Source organism: Carettochelys insculpta, chromosome 22 (assembly GCF_033958435.1).
Source record: "Carettochelys insculpta isolate YL-2023 chromosome 22, ASM3395843v1, whole genome shotgun sequence".
Classification (NCBI taxonomy): Eukaryota; Metazoa; Chordata; order Testudines; family Carettochelyidae; genus Carettochelys; species Carettochelys insculpta.
Genome location: NC_134158.1, coordinates 16282739 through 16300717, shown reverse-complemented (window position 1 = coordinate 16300717; position 17979 = coordinate 16282739). Strand labels below are relative to the sequence as shown.

Here is a 17979-nt window from a genome sequence, read left to right as displayed (position 1 = left end):
GCTAGAGGAAGTGTTATAAGAAACACCAGGGCAGGACGCAAGGACCCCAGATGATGGTGAATCCAGCACATTGCTGGGTCAGTCACTCTGATGGGTCACTGCCCTCCCTGCTAAACAGTTGCACCTTTTCTCTAGTGCTCATCTTGCTAGTTGCAGCTTCTAGCTGTGGGATCTTGGTCTGTCTCTGTCCGGGGAATTAAAGAGCCCTCCCCTGGGCTTTGTACAATCACCTTCTCTCACCCCCTCATCTGCCTGTGGTCTGGACTGTGGCCTCTCATGCCGGAAACCAAACTGCAAAGCAAAACCCAGGGGCTGGATAAACCTCAGGCCAGTCACTCACTTCCCCTTTCTCACCGAGCTCTCCTCATTGTGGGGTCACACCGCTCACAGCCCAGCTCCGGAGATGGTTGGCATGGCCTGGATGGTCCAGAACACAGCGCTGCTAACCCTGCTGGGCTGGCTTGGGGGTGAGTGCCCTTTTCTCCTGGTGTTTGGCTGCAGAGGGATTTAGAGAATCCTGTAAAGAACAAGCTGCTCTAGTGCCTTTTACTCCAGATCCCTTTGCAAACTGAGTGTAGCATTTCCCTGGAAGGCAGGACTGCTGGGTTCAATCCCTGGCCCTGAGAGGGATGTGGCCTAAGAGGCTCAAGGAGTGAGGGCTGGGAGCCAGGACTCCTGTGTTCTATCCCCAGTGGGGAGTTGAGTCTAATGGGTTAGAGTGTGGATGCCGGAGCACCGCTGTGGACTTCCTCTGGTGTTGGCCCTGGCTCATGTAGGGGAAGAAGCAGCTCCCTGCCATTGAGGGAACAGAAGTGTAGGAAACAGCTCATAGGAGGCTTTCCCTGTTCTCCATGGGCTGGAACTGTGGCCAATAGGAGCAGCAGAAGGGGGGAGTGGGGCAAGGGGGTGCAGAGCCAGGTGAGCCTCGAGTACCGAAGGTGCCACGAAAGACATCATCTTAAAAAATCTCCATAAGGTCAGAGATTCCCTGACCTGAGGAGAGATGCTGCCCACCACCCAGGAAGACACACCTGGGATATCTCTATCAAAACAAAAAGCAGTCAAGCAGCACTTTAAAGACTAGCAAAATGATTTATTAGGTGAGCTTTCGTGGGACAGACCCACTTCTTCAGACCATAGCCAGACCAGAACAGACTCAATATTTAAGACACAGAGAACCAAAAACAGTAAGCAAGGAGGACAAATCAGAAAAAGATAATCAAGGTGAGCAAATCAGAGAGTGGAGGGGTGGGGGGGAAGATGAAGAATTAGATTGAGCCAAGTATGCAGACGAGCCCCTATAGTGACTCAGAAAGTTCCCATCACGATTTAAACCATGTGTTAATATGCCGAATTTGAATATAAAAGCCAGCTCAGATGTTCCTCATTCCAAAACAGTGCGATAATTCCTTTTCTGTAACACGCATACCTCTGTATTGTAACCCCAAGTTCTTAACCCTCCCTCAGGAGAGACCTTGCAAACAAAGAGCAATTTCTTAACAGCCGACCTTTCCGTCACAGGTATGTGCACACAGAGCACCCTGCCTTCTAAGACACAGGAACCAGATCATAGTTTACAGAAGGGGATGCAATTAACAAAACAAACACGATATACTTAGCAAGTGTACTTGGTTGCTAGGTGTTGCAGAGCAACTGAAAAAAGTAGTTTAAAGCACAGTGCATTCCTTCCTGAGGATACGGTTTAAAAGTTAGTGCACAGGGGGATACATAAAGCCAGCCTGAGAAGTCCCAGAAAGCAACTCAAAATTGAAAAAAAAAAATTGTGTCTGACTAAACATCCCCGTTCTGCTCACATCTCTGCTGTTCTGAGATTCCTCTCAGTGTATGGCTATTACAGAAAAATTCCATGCCTAGTTCTTGGTTTAATCCGTCACTCCCATCTCACCTTTGTTTGCACAAAAGACTGCCACAGCAGATCACTGCTTCAGTTCAAAACTCCCACTCTCTCTTCCCACTGGCTCACCTGGCTGCTTGCCAACATTGGGTTCAACCTGTTATAGGTAATTTAGATAACTGAACATCTGGGATGTCTGGAAAAAGGTAGTAGCCATCCCTTACATCACACACAGCAACCTTTGAAAATAAGGCAATGCAAATGAGGTAGCTGAAAGATATCCTGGCACACCTAAGGGGGTGGTGATGGGGGAACCCACATTTCTGATGCTCCCAGACAAAACAACACCTGACCAAAACCCCACAAAAGAAGGGGTGTGAGGTGTTTTCAATCTCATCTCAATGGGGGAACTTCCCCAGGCCAAATGCACACATCAGGGCTGCTCCCAGGCACATGGCAAGAGCCCACAGCCCATCTGATTCCTCTGCTCCCCATCGCTTGGTGAGAAGGTGGGAACTTGAAGGACAGGGCTGCAATTGGTTCTTCCCTGAGAACCAGACATTGCTGCAGAATCCCTGGCTTCCCCCATGATCCTGCTGTGGAGGCTCTGTGAGTTTGTGGAGAGCTCCCTGCGGGTGGGCTGGGGGAGGTGTCTTCAGGCAATGAGGAGCAGGGGGAGAAGCAGGTGTATGACTTGCCTGGGCCAGGGAAACCTTGGCTTGGGGAGAGTGATCCTTACACATAGGGGAGAGCAGGGCATGGGGATTGGTCACTGGGACCACATGGAGCAGGAGGGGTGAGGAACTGGACATAAATTCCTGGCAAAACTTTCCAGAGCAGAGTAGGGGCAAAGAGAAGATTTAATCTACAGGACAGATCTTCAACAATCCCCTGCTCTGCAGTACAGACAACACCATGTCTGTGCACAGTGTAATCTGCAAGTATCCATCACACGACATTAAAAAATTTCTGCAATGGAACGACACTACCAATGTTGTCAAGTCTCAGACGCTCAGAAAGGGCAGGGTTTAGGTTGGCCGAATGGCTCGTTGCAGGATTTTCAGTGCTGGCTGGGCAGCAATAACCCAGAATATCACGGGGCGGTGGGAATGTTGGACAGTGCTACCAAGGTCCTTGCTCCATGTTTTGCATAGGATCACTGCAGGGAGGAGCTTGTACAGTAAAAACTGTGTTAGCCAGCAGGGTGGAGGTGACAGTTAATTCAATACTGTGGTTAACTGAGAAGTGTACTTTACCAAAGGAGTGCCCATGTTCAAAGAATTAGAGTGCAATGAAATGAACCGGTTGAACGATTAATACAATAAAATGAACAGACTGGACATCTCTAATCTGGCACCCTTGGATCAGACAGGTGCCAAATGAGAGAATGTGCTGGGCCACAGGAGGCCAATATTGTCTACCACATTCCCAACATTTCCACCGCTGACTGGGCTCGTTGGAAAACAAAACAGCAGAAAAGTAGCACTTTAAAGCCTAACCAAATGATTTATTCGGCGATGAGCTCTCACGGGTCAGACCCACTTCATCAGATCAATCCATTTAGGCATAAATTACAGCTAAATAACAGCAACAAAGGGTCCTGTGGCACCTTATAGACTAACAGAAAAGTTTTGAGCATGAGCTTTCCTGAGCACAGACTCACATCTGATGAAGTGAGTCTGTGCTCACGAAAGCTCATGCTCAAAACTTTTCTGTTAGTCTATAAGGTGCCACAGGACCCTTCGTTGCTGTTACAGATCCTGACTAACACGGCTACCCCTCCGATGCTAAATAACAGCGGCCCACAGAGGCAGTTGGCTCCACTGCATAAAAGACCCACTGCACAGCTACAGCCGGTGAAAGTCAGCTGACTTGGGCTCCCAGGGCTATAAAATTGCAGGGCAGATTTTCAGGCTCTGACTTGAACCTGAGCTCCGGGACCCTCCGCACTCATGGGTTTCAGATTCCAAGCCCAAAGGTCTATATTGCCATTTACTAACCCCATAGCCAGAGCCGCGTGAACCTGTTTCCATTGACCACAGCCAGCCCCACTCCCATTATTACACTGTAGACATAAGCTAAGTCACATATTCTTCTTCCTATGGCCTTTGGATCAGTCTTAAAGTCCACCGGAGACATTAATTCCTTCTTATCAATAGCCACATCATGAAGTTCCCCGTTGTCTCTTCTTAATTGTATCCATGGAGAGTGAAATGTTTCCACCAACTTTTTTGGGGGTAAAAATTGTAAATTCAGTGACCTCAAAACATTTCCCAAATTGTGTCAATTTTGCCAAATTATTTCAGTTTGAAAAGTTAAAAATAAACATTTTAAAAAATTTCCTTTTCACATTTTTGAAAGGACGTTTCCATTTTTCAAAATGAATTTTTTTGTTTTGCAATTTCTTTTAAGTTTTCAAATGAACCAAAAACATAAAATAAACTATTTTTCTTTGACATGAAACAATTATTTTCAGTATTTTTATTTGCCAAAACTTTCAAATAATTTCATTTTTCGTTTGACCCAAGCTATTTTTTCAGAACTGCCGACGTACCAAAGTATTCATCTTTTGCTCAGTCCTCATGGTGAGCGCTGCCTCAGGTGCAGTGATTGTATACTTTGTATTAGCCTGTGTTTTAGAAATATTAATTAACCACGAGCAGGTTTGAATTTACAAAGTAATTTTAAAATTCAAAACCAAAATTGGGAAAAAATGATTAAATGTTTGTGCAATTCCTTCCAATTTCTAATCAGTATTGTATGAAGTACTTCTCATGCTGACATAATGAATTACCAACTAGAAAGGAAATAATGCTGAAAAAAAATCCCCAAATTGCTGATTTCGCCAATCACCTCCAAAGTTAATGCTGACTGCTTGAAAAAATCTCAGATTTCCAAATTTTTTGCCAACTGTACAAGTTCCTACAAACAAGCTTTGCTTCTTCTCTCTGGATTCTGTTGATCTCTTGGTTTTAAAGCTTTGGCCCTGTTAAGTGGCCATACATTCCTCCCAGAGACCTTTGTCTAGATTGAGTTAATCTTTCTGTTTTAAAAACTCTCTCTTCACTTCCTCTTTTGCTGTTTGGTCCAGGTGCTGTGGTTGCAAGCAAAGGGTTCTGCAGCTCCTCAGGTGAGTGTGGAAGAGAAGGCAGAAAATGAAAAGGGTTTAAAGCCCCCCAGCTAACAACAACAGTGAGTCCTGTGTTTGTAACTACCCAGAGATCCTGGGTTCAAATCCCTGATGAGCCCCCCTTGTAACTGCCTATCCCCAGACTCAAATCTGGGATCTCTAGGGCTCCATACAGGTGTCTCTACACTTTGAGCTAAAGCCAGCCAGCCCTCAGCTTAAGTTGTAGCAGATACTCATTCTTCCTCTGTGAAGTGGTTTAAGTGCTGGGACATGGAACTGCATAAAGGTGTGTGATTACCCATGATTCCTGCTGCGCTGAATACCTTATTCATGGCTCAGAAAAGGCTGGTCGCAGTGCTGGGCAATAAACACTTAATGAAACAAGTGAGCCAGGGGAGAGGCTGGCCCAATGTATTTCAGAGACATCGGAGAAGGGGAACGCTGACGCACAACTGGGAGCAGACACTGCGTCATTCTGTAACTGGCTTTCTGGGTTTCCCTCTTCTGTGTTCTTCCATGTTTACGTTAGTTCCCCAAATGAACTGGGCCTACTTCTGCTAACAATTAATGACCACAGACAATTTCACAACAAGAGCAAAACTGCGCAACATTTGTTCCTTCATTTCCTGCTGGTTTTCTTTTCTAATCAAAACACACCAGCCAACTCCAGAGTTGGTGGAGAAATGGGAGGAGAGTCATGAAAAAGGGAACCCTTTCGTCCCCATATTTTTGTCTGTTTTAGTTCTGATGAAAGTTTTGGAGCATTCGTTCCAGGATCCAAACACATGGAGCTGTTCCACCAATTGCAAGTGCTCCAGCCTCTCTGTCTCCTATCAGGAGATCATACCCATCACAGGATATAGCTGCCACAGAGCACCCTCAGTACATTTATTGTACTGCAGGAGTGACCTGCCTCAGTTTCCCCTCACTCAATTTTCCCTTCCCAGTTTTTTTGTTTCTCCTGGGGACTTGTACAGCACAGCCCTCTGGTTGGGTCATTCTCAGACCTCCCAGCCTCTTTTGGGCTATCTTTAAATCTCTCTGCCTTTGGGATTAAGCCCTGGCTACCAAGAAGTACATTGTTGGGGGTTTGAAGCTTCACATCAAGAAGGCAGCACTGTCAGGGGTGGGGTGAATTGGAGTGAGGAGCATTGTTTGGGAGGGGGTTGTGGGACAGCAGTGAGGGGCATTGTTTTGAAGAGGGCTGTAGGTCAGGAGTAAGGGGTATTGTTTGGGAGGGGCACTGTGGGTCAGGAGTGAGGGGTTTGGGGAGGGGGGCTGTGGGTCAGAAGAGAAGGGCATTGTTGCGAGGGGCTGCCGGTCAAGACTGAGCTGCACCATTGGGGGGGATGTGGGTGAGGACTTGGGGGGCATAGTTGGAGGTGTCCTGTGAGTTGGGGTCTTCCACGAAAGCCCAACCTGCTGTCTGTCACTGCTTCCAAGTGGAGCTTTCTCAGCCCCTTGACGAGACCCAGGTGTCCATCAGGCCATAGCCTGACCCAGGGGGCCCTGCTCTCTTCAGCACCTCCCACGGTAGACTAAAGAGGAATGACTCACCCTGGCCTCACGGCTCCAAGTCCAAAGCCCATGTCTCTGTCATTGCAGGTGATCTCTCCCCACCTGTGCTGCTCATGAACGTCTCCTCAGCCCGGCAGGGGGAGGTGGCCCTTGCCCAGTGTTTCATTCTCTCTGCGACTCCTGCTTCCACCATTTTCTTCTGCAAGGATGGGGCGGTACTCGCAACTCAGTCAGCCAGCCAAGGCCAGTTCTTAGCCACGCTAACTTTTAACCTCTCTGGGCAGAGTGCAGGGCATTATTCCTGCAGGTTTGAGCGCATAGACCACCTGCACCAGGGCAAGACTTCAAGCCTCAGCATCCCCTGGCATCTCAGTGTCACAGGTGAGCTGGGACCACCGTGCCCTGGGAGAGGCTGCAGCTGGCTGGGGCCAGGCTCTGAAGAGCATCTCTCTGCTGGGTGGCCAGGGAAGGATGGTACCATTGTGATCTCACCAGTGTTTGTTATTGCCTGGACAGGTCCTCCCAGTGGCAGCAGCAGCAGCAACATTACGGACTCAATCCCACCATGTAGAAGTAAGTGATTATATTTGCTAGGGGCCTGATTCACAGCCCATGGACGCTGGACAGAACCTTTCCATTGAGTCTAGTGAGCTTTAGGTCAGAGCTTATGAGACGTCTCCCATGTTCAGAGCTGGAAGCAGATATCCGGTTGTAGGCCTGTCCCTGAGTAGTCCCCATTCAACCTGCCCCATAGCAGGGAGCATGTAGGGGCAGAGTGGCCAGGCTGTGGAAGACTTCTCCCATCTGTCTCTCTCCCTGAAGCTTGCAGCTGACAGCCTCTCCCAGGGCTGGCACAAGGGACAGGGCACACAGGATATAATGCTTTTGAAGGGGCGGCATCTGTCTAGCCCAAGCCCCCTCTCCCCTTCCAGCCAGGTCCGTTTTGGGAGAGGGATGCTCTGCCAGTCTCAACACCTCCAGGTCAGAGAGTGACAATAGCGGAGGAGGGAATGGCGTCCAGTCATTGCAATTTGTGAATTCTGGTTGACACTGCAAAGTGTCTCCTATGAACACATCTGAGCCATGTGATGGCTCCGTGCTCAGTTGACTCCAGGCTTGTGGAAAATTCAGTGCCACCTACACACTAGATGAGGGACTGAGTGTAGGTCACCCTCCTGACCCGTCAATAGGTACGCTAAGGTGATGCTTGCTCCAGCTTCCCTATGGGGAGCTAGGGAAGAGAAGGGAGTGGAAATCTCCAGCAGGAGAACAAAGGCACGAGGTGTTCTTGGTAGGATATATAAACTTGAGAGACTCCAGGAAGAGGCAGTGCTGGGAAGGGGAGAGGAAGGGCCCAGCCTTGCCCAGGGCACAGCAGATGGTCTACGCTCTAGATGTCTCTGGCTACGTCTACACGTGCACCCAACTTCGAAATAGCTTATTTCGATGTTGCGACATCGAAATAGGCTATTTCGACGAATAACGTCTACACGTCCTCCAGGGCTGGCAACGTCGATGTTCAACTTCGACGTTGCTCAGCCCAACATCGAAATAGGCACAGCGAGGGAACGTCTACACGGCAAAGTAGCACACATCGAAATAAGGGAGCCAGGCACAGCTGCAGACAGGGTCATGGGGCGGACTCAACAGCAAGCCGTTCCCTTAAAGGGCCCCTCCCAGACACACTTTCATTAAACAGTGCAAGATACACAGAGCCAACAACTAGTTGCAGACCCTGTATATGCAGCACGGACCCCCAGCTGCAGCAGCAGCAGCCAGAAGCCCTGGGCTAAGGGCTGCTGCCCACGGTGACCACAGAGCCCCGCAAGGGCTGGAGAGAGAGTATCTCTCAACCCCCCAGCTGATGGCCGCCATGGAGGACCCCGCTATTTCGATGTTGCGGGACGCGGATCGTCTACACGTCCCTACTTCGATGTTGAACGTCGAAGTAGGGCGCTATTCCCATCCGCTCATGGGGTTAGCGACTTCGACGTCTCGCCGCCTAACGTCGATTTCAACTTCGAAATAGCGCCCAACACGTGTAGACGTGACGGGCGCTATTTCGAAGTTACTGCCGCTACTTCGAAGTAGCGTGCACGTGTAGACGCAGCCTCTGTGTTCAAAGCATGCACCTGGCATGGCAGCAGCTGGACCCAGGCCAGCTCCAGGTGGCTCCAAGCCTGGCCCAGAGAACAGTCCTGTCATGGATCCAAGGTGCGGTGCAGTGCACCAGCTCTGGAACGGTCTTTTGGAGGAAACCCTTCGATGTGCCAGGCCCTGAGAGGGTCTCACACATCCTTCAGCGTTGGCCATGTGGCCTCAATGCCTCCTGCAGCTGAACCTGCTGGGCTACAACACTCCTACATCGCCCCATGAGCTCTGACGAGTCAGTCCAGCTCACACAGACTCCTGGTCAGGGACTTGTGTCCTCTGCAGGGATAAAAGCCCCCACAGAGCAGCCACAGGGATGCTCAAGCAGCGTCATCAGAACAGTCAGGTTCCTTGGTCAGCTGGCACCCAACCTACAGAGCACTGAGGAAGGCAAACACGTATAGCATTCTGGTCAGACCCCAGCCCCAGCCCACCCATAGGGAGCTCCACTTTCAGGCTCTTTCCCTTTCCATCTCCCCTCCTTAGTCAATGAGAACCCATCACCCACACCCCACCACGGTTCATCTGCAGCAAAATGCCTCCGAATTTTAATTTTTTTCCAAAATAAATTTTTTTGATGTTGCAAACCCACTTTTTTTTCCCCCCTGCTCTGTTGGTCTTTAAAACTTCCCCCACTTCAGGGAAATGATTGAGTAGCAAAAGGAAAAAGGAAAACACGGGAAAAAAGGGGAAAGCGGGTGAAAGCCCCAAGGGCCAACAAAAAATTGGAAAAAGAGTAAGAATCTGAATGTCAAAATGTGTTGATTTTTCCAAAACCAAAATGTAAATGTCAGCTGGAAACAACACAAAGCCTGCCCTGTGCCTCACTGTGATCTCTTTTCCCCAGGATTGGATCTTGGACAGGTGTGCCTCCTCACAGCTCTTTCCTTCCTGGTTCTGCTTCCAGCGAGTTATCTTCTGGTGAAGCTGGGTAAGGACTAGTGGCATAGATCTGAATTGCTGAGGCCGTGGGTGAACATGTCAGCCAGCCAGGGAGAGACAGAATGCTGCTTTGGAGTGGTCTGGAAGAGCTAAGGAATTTAAGAGCACAAATTCTGGGGATTCTCCAAGGAACACCTGCTCTGATATCCCATAAGTGCTTTGCAAAATCACAGCCCTCCGCAGACGTAGGCTTAAAAGTATGATCTGCCAAAATTATTTTAAAAAAAAAACAAAAAAACACAACCACCAAATTCTGCTACAGCTGTGTGATCCTTCGGCTGTGCTGGTTGGTCTCATTTCAGTTGCTGGTAGCTTGTGATCTGCAGGAGACCAGGCTAAAGGAGCTGGGGATTCTGTCTGGCCCCAGATCTCTGGTTTATCTGGACCTTATCACCACAGTATCTGAGCAATTCTCTGTTGTAAGACATTCTCCCAGCAACTGGACAGGGCAGGGCAGTTGTTCCTACAGAAGGGGAAACTGAGGCATAAAGTACACCTTCATACTGGAATAAAACACTTGCTGAACCAAGTCACAGAGCCTGGCTTCGCTGACTCAGGCTTGTGGGACCAAAGTTAGCCAAGTGGATGCAGTGAGACCCTTTCTGGGATCTCAGAGCTTGAGCATCTACATTGCTTTTTACAGACTTATGAGCCAGAGCCAACCTCAGCCTTTTTAGTACAGTGCAGACATGCCCAAAGAGCCTAAGTGATGGGCACAAGGTCACCCAGGAAGCTAGTAGCAGAGGAAGGACCATGAAAATTGAGTTCTCAAGTCTTGGGCTGTTGGCCTCACCCCCAGGCTATCCAGACAGCTGTGTGAGAACAGCATTAAATCCCCCTCACTGCTCTGCTGTCTGAGCACAAAGCCCATTTGACTCCAGCGAGGCTATTTGAGGGTCATGGTGACAGTGTTTGGGCCATTATGGACAGAGGGGAAGCTACACAGAACATTTCAAAGCTGCCCAAGGGATTTGGAGCCAATTGTTTGGCAACTGGGTGTCTGAATCCCTTAGGCAGGTTTGAAAATCCCCCCCGCCCAAGGAAGGCTGGGCCCCACTCTGGGCCTGGCATGGAGCAGGGGATGCTTTTCCAATAACATTTTTCTTCCTTTTTGTTTCAGTTGTGACGAAACAGAGATGTCAAAGGTAGGAAGGAATCATTCCTTAACCAGGTCACTGTAGTTCTGGGCACTTCCTCACTGTGTGACGTGCGGCACTCAGCCGGGAGGACGAGCTCTCAGCTGCACTGGAATTTCCCCTGGGGAATGGTAGGGCTCCTACATGGTAAATGCCCTGAATGGCTGCTGGGATGGCCCTGCATTTCCTTTGGTGTGAGCCTTAGCAACAGCTGCCCCTGTGGGAGAGGGATCCAAGTGTCTCACTCGCAACCTGAAGTGTGCTCCATAAACCCAGCATGACACCCAGCCTCAATGATGCCTTTTGTTCTTGCTTGCTACAGGATCCACAACAGCTGCCTGGCCACAGGAGAGCAGTGAGTCCAAAGATCCTGTTGAAGATGGTCCCATGAAGAAAGAGACTTTACTAAGGCTTCAGAATCAGTATCCCGGAGCCGGGGACCCTGCGGAGAAGAGGGTGTCACCTCTCTGAGACCTCTTAGCCCACATGCTTGGTGCTGTTTGCAGGAAGTTAGCCCTGCATTTGAGGCCCAGGGTTTCTGTTTCCTGCATGCAGGATGTCATGTGCCACAAAAGCAGTGGGGGTGAGACAGTGGGACAGGCTGGAAGCAATGGGGTCATTGTGGCAGTGTCCCCTACAGAGCTGGGAGACTGAGACCCAGCAGTGAGCTGTGTGCCAGGGATCTGTGCCTCAATGCAGCAGACTTCTGCATGGCACAGGGCTGCCCCCAGCTGCAGCTTGTGAGATGGGCACATGCTGACAGCTCTGATTCTTTTGAAAGAGCAGCTATGAAAGGGTTAAGTTCAGCACAACAGCCATGTTCCTGTTCTGGGTTCTAGTCTGGAACCTAATTCAGACACATGTGCTGAGTCCCTGGCCAGATTTGGGGAAAATCAGGAGTAACTCCATTGAAGTAAATGGAGTTACTGCAGCCAAGATCAGAACTGAGTCTGCCGTGAGTAGGGACGCAGCCTCTAACCCCCCTTTGCCAATGCCAGTCGGTAGCCTTTGTCCTATGTGTTCTACTTTAAAGAGAAGCAGCATAACCAAATAGACCTCTTTAAGGCAGAAGCCTGCAGGGCAGCTACAGCCAATTTAATTCAGCTGCAGACTGTGAAAAAACACAGTTAAAGCAAACAGGCATTACAATAAATTTCTACTGTATTTACACACATGTTCTGAGATGCATCCGTGGTGATTAGTCCTTGGATGGGAGAAATGGGTTTATTGTTCTTTCTCTGAAGGAACCTTGATGGTGGGGAGAATGCCTACCTAAAATCACTCTGCTACCCTTTGTATAGTCACTTCCAATGACACCGCTGACTTCATTAGCATTGAATCCACTTTTTTCCCCATAATTAAATATTTTCTGCTTTCTAACTGAGCATTCAACATCAAGCAGCACGTTAACCAACTGCTGAGTAAACTCTGTGCCAATAACTATCAATATAGCTAGCATTTTTCAAACTAGTATTATTTTCTCTGAAACTGCTCACATCATAATCTGAGATGACATCCTAGCTTATATCTAGCTTGTCTCTGAGTTGTTGGAGAGTACAGCTATACTTACCAGAAGATCAACTCAATCAGCGTCAATCTTCTGAGGTTCGATTTAGCATGCTTCATGAGGACGTGCAAAATCAAACTATCAGGGTTCAATAGTCGACCTTGGTACTCCTGATTATCACAAAGAATAAGGGAGGTCAATTAGAGGGTTTCTCCCATCAGCCTCCCTCTGTGAGGGAGGATGGCCAGATAAGTCAACCAGATATGTTGATTCCAGCCACACAATTATCTTAGCTGGAATTGCGTATCTAGCATCGACTTTCAGGTGTAGCATAGACCTGCCTTAACTTCATTTCATTCTTATTTTACCAGGTCTTGCTTACCTATTGTCAAGTTTGGTTTTAGGAAATGAATTTTTGGGCCTCCTTACATTTCAGCACATTTCAATGTAACACAAGCGAGCATCTTCTCTAGAGGCTACCATTCCTAGTCACTCACTGAAGGCTGCCGGTGAATCAAGTTATTTGCCTTTGCCAGTTCTGTGGGGCTGGAGATGTGATAATCAGCAAAAGACAGCCCCTTGATCTTCCATGTTCACTCCCCACTTGGGGACAAGGAGGGAGAGGAAGAGGATAGAAGGCCAACAACGTGGGATCTGATAAGGTTAAAAATTAAACCCACCCTGTTGTCTGAAAGCTGAGCTGTGGACTCTGTTTTTTTATCTGCTTCACAGAATCTTTTCAACAATAAAAAGCTTGACATGACTGCAGGAGTGCTAATGATGCCTGAGAGATAAAGGAAATGGAGTGAACTCGTATTACGGAAGAGAAATGAGAGTTAATACAGGAGAATGTTTCCAGCCATAAATACATATTCAATATAAACAATGGTCCTGGCCACACCATGTACAATTTAGGAGCGAGCAGGGCCTCACAGTGCTCAGGGCTGTATGAGCCTGAATTCAAAGGATAAGACTCCACCTCAAAGAGCTAGTCTGTGCGAAAGGTTCCGGGGGTCGCAGTGGACCCAGGCCCACCAATAGCAGGGAACAAAGGGAGCTGTTTGTCTTAGGTTCTGGCAATGCAAAAGCACCTGGGCCTCCCAGCCACCTGGCACCCAGAGCCCTGGGCACTTTAAATCACCACTGGAGCTGTGGTGTGTGCCGGGTGACACTGAAGGCCCCTTCTGGGAGTGAGAAACCAGGCCCTTCCCCCATTTTGCCCAGTGGCCCACAAGGCTGACAGCCCCTTGAAGGGACCTGCCTGGGTCAAGCTCCTTTGACAAACTGCCAGGGTCTAGCCCAGCAGCTTCTTCTAGATCAGCTTGCTGGATCCTGACTGGCTGCTGCAGAGACAGCATCTCTATCCTGACTGGAGGTGCTCTTTTCTGCTCCCCGCACTGGGATGGGGTGTGCCAAGGCCTCTGGCCTCCTGCAGAAGACATCAGGGCTTAGACCACCCCATCACATAAGGTCTAAATGGTCCTGCCGGGAGCGCATGGGACAGGAGTAGATGACCTCTCACGGTCCCTTTTAGTCATATGAGTCTGTTGTGACCCAGGTGTAAATAGACTGGGGAAGCAGCAGTGACTGAGTTTGGAAGAGCAAGTGCACTAGCTGCCCAGAGTTATCCCAGCAGTGAAGTCTGCAAGTCTTAGCTGTGATTGACTCCAGACATGTTCCCCCAGCAGAGCAGCCATCCCTAGCACTTTGCACCCCAGTTCTGAATTGTCTATTCCCCCTCCTTTACCACTAGGGTCCAATTCATTTGCAGAGGAGACAGGGAGGGAACGTTAGTTTCTTTCCCCATGCATTGCACTAAAAGTGATGGGTCTACGTCTGCTCTCAGTTCCTCCCACAAAGGCCCAGTGAAAGGGAGAGTATGACAAAGTTAAAGTGAAACCCCAGTCCAGCACGTGCTAGTGGGCTTAATTCACTGTAGTTTCCATTTCAGGACTGGCTCCAAATAGCACAAAAATAACACAAACTGCTGCTGTGAAATCAGCTCATTTAAAGGAACTGCCAGATCTGGGCAGAAGAAGGGAAAGTAGCCAAAAAGTTGCTTGCATAAACATGCAGGTGCTTTCACTTTTGGATACTTGAGTACAATTGAGATGCATGTGTTTACTCGAGTAGTTTTTCAAAGGGACGGTGGTGATGTACTTAAGTACATTCCCCACCTACCACTAGCAGCTGTACTTTTACTCAAGTGACTTTTTGGATACGTTTTCCACCTCTGGATCTGGGAAGCAATTTCTCTTCTCTTCCTGTTGGCCAGAAACAGCGATTCATGCCCAACAGGAACTTGCAAGCAGATGTATCTGTGGCTACTCAGGTAAATAAAGTGCCAGCAGCCCACTGGGACTAACTGTGGCAAACTACATCAAGCCTTTGAGCCACTCATTAACCAAGAGGTTAGTCATAGCTGAAGCCTCCAACTGCCTCTATCAACTCTGGTTCAGTTTTGGTGGCTCTTTTGGTACAGGTATATTATTAGGATGGAAGATCAACAAATAACAAATCATGTTTACCAAAGAAGGCCACACAGCCAGTAATCAGGTGGTTACCAAAAACTTTGGAGGGGTGATAGGATGGGATGTGATGGACATTTACTATATATACAGCCAGATCATCTTAAGGATTTAGCCAGAGACTGATCTTTGAGTTGCTCAGGCTGTAAAGAGGCTACATCAATGCTGTTAACTGTTGTGAATTATGACACATAATGCTACCTAGGTAACAGACTCCCCATCAGAAGTCCTGTGTTACAGAGATACTGCCTGAGAGCAGAAGCTGTCAAGCTTTTTGTTTTTGTTGCACTACTGCACAGCATCCAAACTGCAACTTTTTTCTGCCACTTCCTTAGAGATGACTTCATGCACCTCTTTATGCATTGTTTTTAGGAAAGCATTGTTGCACCTTTGGCTATCTACAGCATCCGAAGAGGTCCAGGACCTCTGCACACTCTAGGTGGTTGCATCAGGCATGGAACAGTCCTTAATGTCTAAGTGCGTGTATCTCTACTTTGCACTAACTTGGCAGTCCTTTAAGTGCTGTCCAATACTGCTTTGCATGATGCCAGGACTGGCCTGTCTGTTCATCTCTGTCCCCTCCATTGCTCTGTGATCATTTTTACTGGATGCCCCTCCCTCTCTTTGCCACAATATGGAGCCCTGTTGCCCTTGCCTTGAATTCAGGCTTCAGTCTCTTGGCTCACAGGGCATCAAGTAGGCGCTATGGTTCCAAAATATAGCTGCATAAGCTTCAGTTGCATTTGAGGCTGGAGCAGGTGCTCTGAGACCCACCCTTCTACCAGGCTTCAGAGCCTGAGCTACAGCCTGAATAACCAGTCCTCCCCAGGCTCTAGCTAAGCCCTGGAGCTACCAATGAGCCCCAAACACTCCCTGTGGGAGCATATGGTCTCCCTTGCTGTTGCTGGTGTTCTTAGCTTCACTCTTGCTCTGCTCACGCTCCCCCGACTGGGAGGGTGGGGGAGGCTTTTTAAAAGGCCTGTGACAGCCTCAAGGAGGATCAGCTGGCCCTGATTTATAGCAGTCTCTTCCCCTGCTGCTCCCACTCTGCCTACCTGATTAGCCAGGGCCATTTCTGCTTTTTAGAGCTGCCTCTTTCCCCTTGCAAATTAGCTCTCTGGTCTGACGATGTCACAACTGATATAATAGGTAGGTAGATAGATAGCTTCATCTAGGGCTGCACAGTGCAGGGAAGGCTGAATGGCACTGGCAAAGCACATGTCCGGCTTTCATGGTCAGCCCAGAGAAGGCAAAATCTCTCCTTCCCTGTGCCTTGCTGGCTGCAGGCACTCTCTCTCCTTGTGCTTCCAGACTAGGAGGTTGTGGCTTCTACCCTGGCCTCCCTGCAGAAAGAGAGGGTGGGGGGCCCGGTGTTCACCAAGACAGGGATACTCATTATCCTGTGGCTGTGCAGTCTTCGCACACAGAAGTAGTATCAGTGCATACACAGATTGGCTAAAGATGATTTATTTCTATTTCTGGCGCAACGAGAGGCCAAGGCCCCACTGTCCTAGGCACTATACAAACACGGAAGAGAGATCGTCCTTGCTCCCACCATAGAGCCTAGAATGGAAATAAAACAAGAGGCAGACACAGGCTGCAGGCTGGCATCTTGGATTATTCTCCAACAGCTGATGGGGGCAGGGGGCACTCGTCTGTTCTTCTTTACTTAGGGCAAAGTTTGGAGAAAACATTAGAATAAAACAGGTTCTCACTGCAGCACTGAGGCTGAGAACACAATCCCCTGTGGTCACGCCTGGCCAGAGTTTATGGGGCCCAAAGCAGCATGCTGACACTGGGGCCTCCCCAGGACAGGGGGCCCAAGGTGGCATGCTGACAGTGGCGCCCAGCTCATGTGAAGCATGGGCCCTGAAGGCTTGGGCACCAAGGCAACCACCTTGCTCTAAAGCCTGTGGTGAATTTAGAGCTAGGGAGCCCTCAGCAGCCAGAGGTCCATCTTGTCTGGCCTAAATGTCACAGCAGGGTCTTTCATTGCATGATCTCCTAATGCTGCACTGTGCTACACATTGTCCCCATTTCTGCACCATCATACCGAGGGAGGGCTGGTTTCTCTAGAGCCATAGGGGCCTTTATCTCACTCTTGAGGCTAATCAACACTACCAAGTTTTGTCACCAAAAGCTGGCAGTCTGTAAAGCCAGGTGATAAAGGATTTGGAGTGTAATAACTCTGAAGGGGTTGGGTTTCTGAACCAGATCTCATTGCTTTTGAACAACTGCACTCAGCCATTCCAGTGACAGCAGATTCATGAGACTCGGAGCTGCTCTGTATAAAAAATAATTATGGAAATCAGAAAAATGTAAAAGCAGCCCATGTGGAGAGGGGCTGACTCTCAAAAAACTCAACCCATGTCCCCAGATTTGTACCACAAATCCCACCCCAGGCCCTGCCATGGCATACCTGATTTCAACGCAAGTGCCCTACGCATGTCAATTGTTGAACGCTGTAGAAATTAAAAGGTCATTTGGGGGAGCCTGTTTCTTGGGAATCTGTAGACCAAATGAGCCCAGATTAATGCCACAGGATCTGCTCCAGCTGCTGCTTTGCCATGCCAACTTGCAAGCCAATCTGACTCCCCCAATCAGTTGTACAGCACTTTGAAATTTTACATCGATATAGAACTTTTACTACAGCCTTGATCTGCACTAGTATTTATGTCTTGGATCCACGTGGAGGCTACTTTATGGCACCAGAAAGAAAGTTTAATATGTTTTGAATAATTAGGTTTTCAAATTGGATCTCAGCGCCAGACACTAGAGCACCGTAGGGGCTGTCCTGTGATGTGAGCTTTATGGGGTACTGCCCATGACATCTCCCCTAGCTCTGAGGGTGTAGGGCTATGATAACCAACAACTTTTTAAAAATGCTGGTTTCAGGGACCGTGTCTCAGAAGCCCTTTGCCCAAAGAACACCACATTTGTACCTCAAACTTTAATCTGAACTCTAAACTGACGCGGCAATTTTCAAAGCAATCTGAACATAGAGAGAGATTTTACAGTATTTTGACAATTGGTTCTTAAATAAAACCATGATATGGAGGTTGCTGCTACTCCTTTGTAAGTCTCTATCTGCTGCTCCTAAGAGCAGAATAGACCACTTGCCAAAGCATCTCTCTCTGCAGCTCTGCCCCTGCTACTCTACAAAGCCACAGGAGCTTGGAACTGGTGACCTCCCTTCATTGCTATCAGGTTTT

At 48.7% G+C, this 17979-nt stretch overlaps 2 protein-coding genes across 3 annotated transcripts in view; one reads left to right on the top strand and one right to left on the bottom strand.

Annotated features, from left to right (window-relative positions):
• Positions 1 to 17979, bottom strand: part of LOC142025194 (scavenger receptor cysteine-rich domain-containing protein DMBT1-like) — a 903096-nt gene that overhangs the window by 868765 nt on the left and 16352 nt on the right. The gene's annotated exons all lie outside the window — the stretch shown is intronic.
• LOC142025236 (uncharacterized) lies at positions 365 to 16107 on the top strand. Of its 2 annotated transcripts, XM_075017858.1 has the most exons (7): positions 366 to 467; positions 4947 to 4985; positions 6591 to 6884; positions 7020 to 7076; positions 9502 to 9585; positions 10717 to 10741; positions 11055 to 16107. In XM_075017858.1, exons 1-7 carry the CDS (start codon positions 404 to 406, stop codon positions 11089 to 11091), a joined length of 600 nt encoding a protein of 199 aa, XP_074873959.1. In that variant the 5' UTR covers positions 366 to 403; the 3' UTR covers positions 11092 to 16107. The 2 variants fall into 2 exon arrangements, with proteins under 2 accessions (XP_074873958.1, XP_074873959.1); XM_075017857.1 differs by having other exon boundaries at positions 365 to 467; positions 6591 to 7076.

What these genes read in the sequence shown, in the direction of transcription:
- LOC142025236 (XM_075017857.1), top strand. Translation starts at nt 404, where the DNA reads ATGGTTGGCATGGCCTGGATGGTCCAGAACACAGCGCTGCTAACCCTG. An exon ending in CCTGCTGGGCTGGCTTGGGG is followed by an intron (nt 468 to 4,946) that starts GTGAGTGCCCTT and finishes TGTTTGGTCCAG; the next exon opens with GTGCTGTGGTTGCAAGCAAA. An exon ending in ACGAAACAGAGATGTCAAAG is followed by an intron (nt 10,742 to 11,054) that starts GTAGGAAGGAAT and finishes TGCTTGCTACAG; the next exon opens with GATCCACAACAGCTGCCTGG.